Source organism: Embiotoca jacksoni, unplaced genomic scaffold (assembly GCF_022577435.1).
Source record: "Embiotoca jacksoni isolate LCO1_2020_lvr unplaced genomic scaffold, fEmbJac1.0.p SCAF_11, whole genome shotgun sequence".
NCBI classification, from domain to species: domain Eukaryota; kingdom Metazoa; phylum Chordata; class Actinopteri; family Embiotocidae; genus Embiotoca; species Embiotoca jacksoni.
The window spans coordinates 14666249-14677717 of NW_027185241.1; the positions used below are offsets into that span (position 1 = coordinate 14666249).

Consider the following 11469-nt stretch of genomic DNA (forward strand, 5'->3'; position numbering starts at 1 on the left):
CTTAACTTTCAATTTTCGACCAACCACATTTCAATGAGCATCTATTAACATAACCATCATGGATTTAGTTGCAAAGCCAAACACCACTGCCAATAAATGGCTCTTGTTGATTTAAAGTTGCATAAACTATGATCAGACTTACACAATAAATGTGGCATAATATGAACAGAAAAATAAAATTAAATCATTAATCACAACTTTTGTTGACAATTAATTGTGAAATACAATTGCATGATCATGACAGCCCTAATGATACGTAATGTGCTATATAGAGCTTATGTCTGAAGTCCAGGCTCTCCCCTCGTCATCCCTCACATGAACACAACAAGCTCACCACGACAGGTGTTCACAAAACTACATCATAGCTTCACAGAATCCAGCACCATGCAGACTTTATGTTGCCACTGCTTTGAGATTATAGCTCACCTGCCATGCAGAAGCAACTTTGTGAATCATGAATATGCAGCAAATTTACAGTTTTGTAGACTGAGCAAAAAAAAAACTTCTTTTATTAAATGATTAATAGAGGATAGTCATAAACAAATAGCCAATGCATGCATTTAAGCTGGGAGTGGCGAGGAGAACAGCTGTTAACAGAAGCATAAACCATGGAGAAGGAACTGTGCATCTTGTTCAAAACTAGATGAGGAATGTGTCAAACTGATTCATAACTGTGCTGTGATTGATTGATATTGTCTGCTGAGCTGCATTGTTTGAGGAGAAAATGAGGAGAAAATGTAAATGCGCCTACTCAAATAATACGTTTAAATCATGATGTGAATAATGTTAAATAAAACTCATGCTTACATAAGAGATGCCAACATACAACATAATCATGTGCCTAGTGTTTGCATGAAGCCAACAAACTCTCTCCAAAAAAAAAAAAACCAGGCCACAACCTCAGGGGAACCACTTCAACCTCACACTCTTTTCTACTGCAGAAATCAGCATAATGAACCTCACAGAACAAGAACCAAAACAACATGCAAAAAAAGTTGCACACAGCCAACATCAGTAAGCAGATAGCAGCAACAAGGGCAGCAGAAAGCGGCAAAATGACTCCACGTGGCCCACAAACACGCAGCAGCGCGCGGAGCGTCACACAAACACACAAGCAACAACTGTAAAGACCCAAAACACAAACAAGCAGGCAGCACATGAACTCACCGAAGAGAAGCGGGGATCCCACTCGGCATCCCAGTGGGGAGAGAAGTCCATCCAGTCTCGTCCCGCGCGGCAAAATGACAGAAAAAGTCCGACCTCAGACCTCCGGTGCGCAGCAGGTGAGCTGAACACCTGCAGCTGCAGGGAAGGAAGGTGGTCAAAGCTTTGCGACGTGGCCTCCAGACCTAAGTGGATGTTGATACGGACGACCAGAGCAACATCTTGACGGGGGCGGCCCGTGGCACACGCGCAAACCACTGGGAATGGTTTCATTTGCCAATTGGTTTACTTTTGTTGGTTATTTTTGGTTAATCAGTCTTATCAAGTCATCAAATCATTCAACCTGGTTGACATCGGTGCCCTGAATCTAGTGTGTGAGTTAGACAGACTATTCTTTGTAGGTCTCCTGCTCACAGACAGTGTGTCAGTGAAGTTACACCACTGGGCAGAATCTCTATGTTCCAAATTAAAATCATTCTATAAAATTAAAAGCCCTCCTAGGTTGATTCGTTAGAAATGGGTTATTATATTTGTGTATTATTTTTATAACCCAATAAAATTAGTGATACAGTGAGAGAATCTGAGCCAGTAGACACCTCTGATATGAGTAGAGGGCATGAGAAGGAAAATAAAAGATAAGGGATAGAGAAGGGAAGCTCATTTGGAAGGGAAAAAAACATTTACTGAAGTAGTGACACATTTAAGTAAAAGGTTTTGGCAATTAGATTTTAATAATGAGCTGCAGCTTCATTGAGTGATGTCCCAAATAAAGATAGGAGATACAGGACAGGACCAACCTGAGTCTAGACGCTGGTGGGGGTGGAGTGGGTCGCAGATAGAAAATTCAGGAGACTCCCTGGACATCCAGGAGGATGAGATGATGATGAGGAGGAGGAGGAGGAGGAGGGTTGTATGTCAGAAAGTGAAAGGAAAAATGACAGAATTTCAACAATTATTAAAGAACAGGGACTGATTGGATTGAAGAGTGCAGGCAGAAAGATCATTGGACAAGTAAAGGTGATGTCAAGATTGTGAATGAAGTGATTCTGACAGTGTGGGAAAGCAGAAGTGATGATGAGGCTTTCAGCTTCATCACAGCACCATAATGATTTTCTACAGGAAGTATTTTTTGTTGTTTAAATAGCCAGTTGTTTAGACCTCACATTCATCTTCTTTTTTTTTCCACGAGCAGCAGACAGAAGCTGTCTGATGAGGCTCACAGCTGTACTTCTGTAATGAAATCCTGAGGGAGGAGAGTGGATTAGTCGACTTCCAGTCATTTGTTCAGTTTGGCCAAAGCGATATCTCAGACACCACGGATTCGATTTTAAAACATGAAGGCTTCAGGCTTGTGGTTTCCACAAAATCTGAAAATACGTACTGGAACAATAAATAAGTCACATTTTACTTTATAAACTGTGCACAGCATGCAGGAGTAGGTTATGTTGAACAATTACCAATTGAATATGCAGTGCAGCCCAATGTCCAGTCAGGTGGTGTGAAAACGGTAAACAATTTCATAATGTTGTGTTTGTGCACGTGTCCTTGTTAGAGGTTCAACAGGTGCCAGTGACTGTCTTTGGGTCGCAGCCCCATCAAAAGTTAAGCAGCTGCTGATGACAGTGTTGGGAGACGGACTGATGTTAGCCTCATTTACATACTGCAGCAGAGCTAAAACAGACTGAAATAGTCCACCGGCACACTCTCACAGACGACACACAGCCACACTTTAATGTGTCTGCAGCCGAGCGGAGAACAACACACAACTCTGTTATGACTTTCTTTCACTTTTTTTCTCTTTGGTTTGAATTGAAACTTGTTTTGCTTTCTTTTCAGAGGTTATCTTTGCAACGTGTGGCTGATAAATGTTAATTTAAAGAGAAGTGGGAGTACAAAAAACAGTCCAACCTGGAAGAAAACTTAATTAAAAAAAAAAAACATCTCCATCAATAACTAAAATAAAATAAGAAATGAAGGAAAACTAATTCAAAGACTTACATTACAATGTTTAGTCCATATGCAGTAGCCTATTGCACATGATTTGTGCATTACTCACTTACTGTTGTGTACAGTACAAGTAAGTCTAGTGGTGCAGCTCTGCAGACCTCACAGACATGCAACAACATTTTGTGACGAAATAGACCTCCATTTAAAAAAAAAAAAAAAAAAAAAAACGTTATTCATTTAAGTCGACAATATCGGCAGGGAAGTTAAAGTTTCAGGTCCTGAACTACACAGAGATGAAAAGTGAAAATATTTATCAGAAAAGCTTCAAAGCCATCCTGTGACCTCAGCATAGCTGAACAAATGAAGACATTTTTAATGATTCAAAGAAACCCTGCAAAGAAATCACTAGTGAAGGCAAGTGAAGGTAGTTTAGTTGTATGTTTCAAAATGTTTTTAAAGCATTCAAGTATTGATTCATTGATGTGTTAAAAGCTAAAGTTTGTCCTCACAGCATTAATTAACCTTTTAAAACTGCATTCATGTTATTATTCCAGTGTGTGGTTCCATAAAATGTCTCGGTTTCATTCAGCCTGCTGTTTCTTTTTCTTTTTCTTTTTCCTTCAGACTTCCACAGATTTCTTTTTTCTAAACAGACATAAAAAAAACAACCTGAATGTTTGTTCAAAACTTTCTCGGTCGTTAACGTTGCCCTTGGAGCTTATATTACACGCTGGTATTTCTTTTCAGGCTGTTAACGACATCACAACTGTTGAATGATGTTCAGGAGCATTTCTAAATCTTCTGTGAATTAAAACCATTGAATTCTGTAAATTAAAGCCCTGAAGAACCACTGTGTAGGATTTAAGAGAATCTTTTGGCACAAATATAATATCAGATTCATAATTACGTTTTCATTCGTGTAAAATCACCTGAAACAATCATTGTCTTTTAGCTGTATTAGAATGAGCCCTTCATGTTTACATGGGTTATGGACCCTCATCTACAAAGTGCACCATGTTGCACCACACTGTTTCTACAGAAGCCCAGAAGGGTCAAACTAAACACTGGCTCTGGAGAGGGACTTTTACAACCACCATAGATTCTCTTGCACACTTGGAAGGGAAGGGTGAGGGAAATTTAAACAATTTAAAGACTCATTGGATTTGCTGAAATGGATAATCACAAAGGATTTTTTTTTTAACTTATCAATGGCTGTTTTGGAAATTACTGGTTTTGCCAGGACAGAGCTCCATTAATCTCTAATGAAGGCTGTCGGAAGTTATTAAAATTGTTGCTAAAAAAAGAAAGGATCATAGGTCTTCCTGACGTTAAATACTCACAATCTTTTTCATTGATTGAATTAGTGATTAAATGGACAAATCGCTCAACAGGCCTTGGAGCGGAAAAAAAAAAAAAAAAAAAAAAAAAAAAAAAAAAAGGCCCATATTGTCTGTAAAATCTCGTATTTCTCAGTTTTACAGACTCATTTTGTCAGAAGTCAGTCAGGGTTCACTGGTGGTGTGAAGAGAAGAAAACCCCAGTGATATTTATTTTCTTTATAAAACTGTCATACCTGAACAATGTCGTCGTTTCTCACACAGGTGAGCGAGAAGGAGGCGACACAATTAAAGCTGCCATCTTCGTCCTGAGTCATACACAGTTGAGTGTGTGTGTGTGTGTGTGTGTGTGTGTGTGTGTGTGTGTGTGTGTGTGTGTGTTAATTCATTTGTGCGTTTTCAGTATGTGTGCATGTTTGCGTCTTCATTGGCGTCAGTGCTGTCAGTTTATGCTTCAGCAACAGGCTCCTCCCATCAGCCCAGGCCCCACCCCCTTCCTCTCCTTCAGTATAAAATATGGTTTCCCTTCTCTCACTCACCCACAGCCTCAACACTGGAGCAAAGTGCAACATCTTCAGCTCATCCTCTCCTGGTCTACGCCAACAGCTGCAGGTAAGAATTAAAAAAAAAAAAAAAAAAAAAAAAAAAGCCTTTGCAGTTTATATGTTTACTAAATTGCAGTTTTCTACCAAATGTGGACAATTACATTTTAATCACAAATTCTTCCAAGAAAATAGTTTTGGTTAAGACTAATTGCTTGCGTGAGTTTTCCTGGCTTTTTTCCCCGTAATCTTTGTGTGGTACAAATACAGAAACTACATGTTTTATGTGAAAAGTTAAGAGGAGGAAAAAAAAAATTCTCACCATCTTTTACAGTTTTTGTTCAATAGGTTGCAGCTTTAAGGAAAAAAATAATATTGATGTCTGAGACAAAACTGGAATGTTGATGACAATATTTAATATTCATAATGAAAAATGAGAGGAGGAGGAGAGAAGGGCTTTCACACACATTACAGTACCACATCATTAGCAGCCCATTGAATTATGAATGATAGACAATGACCAGCTGCTAACAGGAATTATATTAGCATCAAGAGAATGACTATTTACACCACCACTGTGTCATTTTAAACCAAATCATTTAAATAGACTGTTTAGATATATTTTAGATATAACTTGAGTGAAAACCACAGAGCTGTTTCATTTCACCATTCTCTACTGGACGTCCACTTTATTAAGGAGCATTGATAATGATAATGTCCAGTTAACATAACTGGAAGAAACTTTGAAACACAGCAGCTGTATTATCCAGACTGTTGAGAGAAGAACTGCTATAAAATGACCATTCCTTGACTCGGTAAAGGAGAAACAGAGGGATCAAATGAGAAAAGACCTAAAGTAACGGTGATCACATGCTGCCACTAAGAGAGAAGACTGGTCCACAGAAAGCTAACCCTCAGACTGAGACAGCGGGGCTTTTGAATGATTGGAGATTGAAAACCTCCGAGCGGCTGGCGTTGTTGGTTTTATCGAATATTTTCCTCAGGAAGAACACTCTGATATAAAGCATCATTCATCACAAGTAATAAGCTGCTTTGTCAGGCTCCAAGACAAACACAGTGTTAGAAAATCAGCAAATCAGTCTGACAAATGTAATTACACACCTGCTTTATTGTAGTTTTTCCCTTGAGAACATGTCTACTCAATAAATAATGGTCTCAACAGATCGATGTTGGGTACATTTTTGAGGCAACAGATTAAAAATTTCAGCTCCTCATTACTTCATTTTGCAATAAATTCACATTATTACAAATATGCTTCAAGCGTTTTTGTGAGATTGTTAGTATTGACTCCTATGTCTTCACTGTAGATCCAAATTAAGATTCAGAGATAATTGGTGTTTCCTTCGGGATCCTGATAATGCTGACAGTGTACATTCACACCACCAAGTGTGTGTGTTAAACATTAAATCGTACCGTTACTCTGTCGCACAGCGAGGAACTGTGTGACATAATAATGTTTTCCATATATTCCAGCAGAACCATGAAAGGTTAATCTTGTCCTCCATCGCAGTGCTTCACTGACTGTATAATTATTTATTGCTGCTTTCTGCAAAACCAACATTACCTGTGATTTTTTTTCTCCCTCAACAAGCCGAAGGGAGGCAGCTAGAGAGAACAGAGGGCAGAGGAGAAACAGTAGAGCTAAAGACATCCAACAGAAAAATGACCTCATTAAATATATTGGATTTGTTATATTTTGTCCACTTTTTTTTTCTCCGTCCAGTCATGAATGTAGGTATCTGTGTGTGTGTTATCCTGGCTGCCTTGTCCAGTGGTTCCCTGAGTCTGCCTTCACAGTCCATGGTGAGAACCCACCCCCCCTCCCCTCCCCCCCCCCCCCCACACACACACACAGTGAAGGAGGGCAGTACCTACTACCTACCAATGGATGTTCCATCTGTCAGCAAAACAATGTGTCAAGGTAGTCAATTTAATTTGGTTCAATGACAGAAACATACAGGTGTATAGTGTACGCTACAGTCGATACCAGACTGAATGAGGGCTATACCCCAACCCTGCTCATACTCACCTTATTGAAGCGCATTTAGGACCTATAAATGTTGATTTTTACACAGAACATTTTTTTGATTTGATATGTTAAATAAAAAATTGTACTTAAGTTGTGGTAAAGTTTTCTTCATGTGCTCCTGCCACAGAGAGCTGAGAGTAAGGCTCTTGTGACAGACAGACTGCCTCCCCCCTCACCCAACCACACACGCCAGGTCCGCTCTGCTCCAGCGCCCCACTCAGGGCAGCTTTCCAACTACAACCAACCCCAGGAGGATGCAGACACTCCAAACAGCCTGAGCCAGCTACTGGCCAGACTCATCTCTCGGAAAGGTGAGTGGTCAGACGAATGACTACTGACGCAGGATGGAGAGCAGAGATGGACAGATAGAGTAATTGGAGTGAGTCTCTTTCCCTGTAGTCATCTCATCTCATGACACGCAGATCATTCCTCTGGTCTTATTTTGCTCCGGGCCTTGTTATTTCTCTCGTCCCGACACCCATCCCTCTGCAGTCTGCCGTCATTCACGCTGTGCTCGAGTCCCACCATCTGGCATTTCCCACATCCCCTCTGGCATCCTCGATTGTCTCCATCTTTCCATGCCTCCTCCTGGTTGCCTCTCTCGGTCTCTATCATGTTCGTTTCCCCTGATTTTCTCTACCAGCCTGCCTCCTCCATCTTTTCCCCGTTCACTCGTGTCCGTACCTCCTGGCCTCTCCCTCTGTCACTGTGCATCTTTATTCCTCCTTCAAGTCAACACTGTGTGACTGGGAGACCTGCTGAGCTCACCGGTCTTGCAGAACACACAAAGACGGAAATAGAAACAAAACAAGTCAGCATGAGTTACTTTAACAGTCTCATTTAGAAGCTATATTGTTATTATACAGTTGCAAAAGGTAGGAGAATTGTGTCCAGCTGGTGTTATGAAATACACTGAGTGTTTTTCTATCTCGTCTAGGCTCTCCCTACCACACCAGATCCTCCCTCACCAGCAGAGCCAGTGGTCTGTCCCCCGGCCACAGGATAAAGGACAGAGATTACCTCGGCTGGATGGACTTTGGACGACGTAGTGCAGAGGAGTATGAATACTCCTCCTAGAGGCATGGCTAGTTTTCATCCAACCCTGAGTTACATCGCCCACTAGCCTGAATAAAAGCCCACAGAAATGCTAAGCCCTTTTCACACTGCACTTCCTGTAACCCAGGGCTGACTTTACCACATCCTACAATTAATCCAGCATCATATACACAGAGAGTAGAGTCATTTCTCAAAGCACATATCCTGCAACAGGCTGAACATAAGACCACTTTTACACCCGTTCCTCACAAATAATAAGGCAGACAATTTTCCGTATTTTTGTTACTGTCAAGAAATCTTATAACCGAAACCAACAACGTCTCTCTACCTTCTTTTTTCCCCAACCTGCCGAGACTGTCCGAACCCACAGATCGTCTGCGCACGCAGTTTATTACGACCCACAGTTATGTTTTGAAGGTAAAGCGACCTCTAGTGTTCTTAGAAATAAAGACACTGCGGTGTCTCGTCATCAAATGACCTCTGGCCTTATATGAAATGCCCACAACTTCTTAACATGGCATTGCATAACATGGTCGGTACCAAGGAAAAAATGCCAAAGAAAAGTCAACACTCACGTGAGCCGGTGAGGTAACGAGGTTCAGATGACAACTATATAATGTGAGTTTATTCTTGATAGGTGGAAACAGTTTGTTGTTAACTTTAAGGACGCAGTAACTTACCATTTTAACCCAAACCATTATCTTTCCCAAACCTGACCAAGTAGTTTTTGTGCCTAAAGTTAACCAGGGTTGCAATTTCTGGAAACACTCCAATGGGTCGTGCTTAAGGGAACAAACGACCTGTGTAGTCCTCTGGGTTGGAGGACTTGTTGGCCCCTATAGTTGGGGTTAAGGATAGAAATAATCAAAAATGGGCCACAAATTAATTGAAAAAGGTTCTGTAACTTCCTAAAACAGCTGGGCTCTGTAGTTTTTCTCAAACATTAATCACACAACAGGGAACTGTTGCAATTGTTTCGGACTATTTTTAGTGTTGGAAAAATACAGGTTTACTTTAGTGAGTTTTTGGGGTGGCAGGTGGGTTCAAAATAAACTACAGCTGTGACGAAGGGGCATGTTACCCAGTGTAATGATACTGTATGACACAAATAAAGCTAACATGCTTTAAATGGTAAATACTTGTTAGTAGATCAATTAATTGTTGGATTTGATTTTTTTCATGGAATTTGTGACGGTAAAAAAGTAAATTGAGTTTTCACTAGCGATAAGCCTGGTACAACACAGCACTGTTGTGTTATTAAAATGGCTATAAGTGTAATACACTATCAACATTTCAAAGGTGAAAGCACTGAGTATAAACCACGGAATTTGCAAATATCCGTTCCTTAAAAAAAAAAATTAAAAAAAAAAAAATTAAAAAAAAAAGTACTCTTCTTGATTTAGATTTATGTAATTTAAATTAGTGTTAAATTTCTCATTTCACTGACAACTCAAAATGTATCTGGGTCATTTTATCAGACCGAGCATTCAGCCAACTACAGCCCACAACCTCAATTCACTTCATCTTCAATCAAGTGCACTATAAAAAAAAAAAAAAAGTCTTTTCATATCACATCATCTGGAATTAAAGAAAACAGTACGACACAACATTAAAAATCGTTTCATTTAGTCACAGTATAGAGTCGGTCACCACATGTCTGAACAGGATGAGAAGGGTTAGGGCAGCTTCAGTGCGTCCTGCTGGAGGTAACCCTGGGCTCAAACTGTGCAGTGTGAAAAGCACAAAAAATGTTTTGGAAAGCACGAGGTGTTGTCTGTATGAGATACTTGGGAGTCTCCTGATTATTGCATAATGGACTTCAGTGGCAGACACATTAAGATCAGGATTACAAGTGCTGTAGATATTACAGGTCAGATTTTATAAGACGATTATGTACAGTATGTATGCACACTGGTTAAATCTCTAATAAATAATATCTTTCTAACAACTGTCAAATTCAATAAAAGTCTAAATAAAGCTCAGCTTCCCTTTGACATCAGCAAAAAAATATTTTTGGGATAATGATGTTTCTGTGTTTGGAGGGCATTTTGGTGGGCTGATCCGCAGCATTTCATGCTGCTGCCTGAGTCCTGGACCGAGGAGTGTTATTCAGTGCTGGAGCAGTGCAACACCGGGTGTCTGCCTTTTCCTGAGCATTTGGTGTAATTCACCAGGGCGTCCTTCATCACATGAAAGCCAAGACATCATCATTCACGTCTATATTTTGCCCAGAAATCAGTCTTTTGATGGATTAGCTTCCTGAACAGAGTACACTGTAAAACCTGTCGGGAAAAGTTTTTCTGAAACATCTAATTTCCCGACTAAGGGTAAATTAAAGCACCTGTGTTAGTCCCGAGTGCTCTATAGTGGACTTCAGCTATGCTATGAAGACTTTAGTAGATGTTATTATATGATTTTACAGAATGTCTCCAGATAAATTGAATTAAATAATAAATAGAATTGAAATAAATGTTAACAAGAAGCAAAAGTGAATAAGTTTCTGCCACGCTGCTGAAAGTGAAGCTGAATACTCCCAGTTGTAAATAAGAGCTAAAAAATTCAAGCTTCTAGTTTGGAAATAGAGCTTGTCTAGATCATGATTTGATGTAAAAATTTGTCTGTAAAACTGATATAAAGCAATATCAATGTACCTGTATATGAATTTTTGATGAAAATAACACGAGGAAATGAAATGGTTTCTGTTGGCTGTTATTGTTTAAAGTGAGGATCTGAGGCTGCTCTTCATCCATCTGGCGGTTCAGCTGGGAGACAATAAAATGCTGACTGGTGAATTAAACTCAGTTGCCTTCACACACGTACATACTGCACACATTTAACACACTGATATTTTTTCACTTCGGCAGCTGTTCCTGTTGAGATTGTTTAAAAGTTTGTTCCTTCATCCTTTAAGTGTCTGTGTAAAGTAGATCAGCTGTTCTCTCATTAAAGAGACACACTAACTGTAACACAAATGTACTGCGCATACACAAAAAGCCAAAGAGCAGAGAGTCATACAAAAACAAAAAAACTTTTCAAACAGTTATATCTGGAAAAAGGAAACGGCAAACAAATCAAGGTGACAAGTTCCTCTCTTTCTCCAAGTCGCACACAAACGACCAAATCTTATTTAAATCTCAAGAGTATGGTGTTTGTTAACATGACGCTATCGACCCGTCTAACAAACACAACACTGTCTGTTTACTGTCTGTCTGTAACTCAGCTCTAATGCAACAGATCAAGAGCTTCAGGTCCTGCTGCTGTTATAGTACACAAACAAACAAACAAACCGATCAGCTGAATCTCCACAGTGCAACGACTCACTGGTCCAGTTTTAGATGACAGACACACAACACAAGGGACAAACTAGGAAAGC

The 11469-nt window shown here is 39.9% G+C and overlaps 1 protein-coding gene across 1 annotated transcript; it reads left to right on the forward strand.

The window, feature by feature from the left end:
* Window positions 1-5003: 5003 nt before the first annotated feature.
* Window positions 5004-10919, forward strand: ccka (cholecystokinin a). The gene is made up of 4 exons (XM_069143284.1): window positions 5004-5060; window positions 6735-6814; window positions 7168-7351; window positions 7978-10919. Exons 2-4 carry the CDS (start codon window positions 6737-6739, stop codon window positions 8115-8117), a joined length of 402 nt encoding a protein of 133 aa, XP_068999385.1. The 5' UTR covers window positions 5004-5060; window positions 6735-6736; the 3' UTR covers window positions 8118-10919.
* Window positions 10920-11469: the final 550 nt, after the last annotated feature.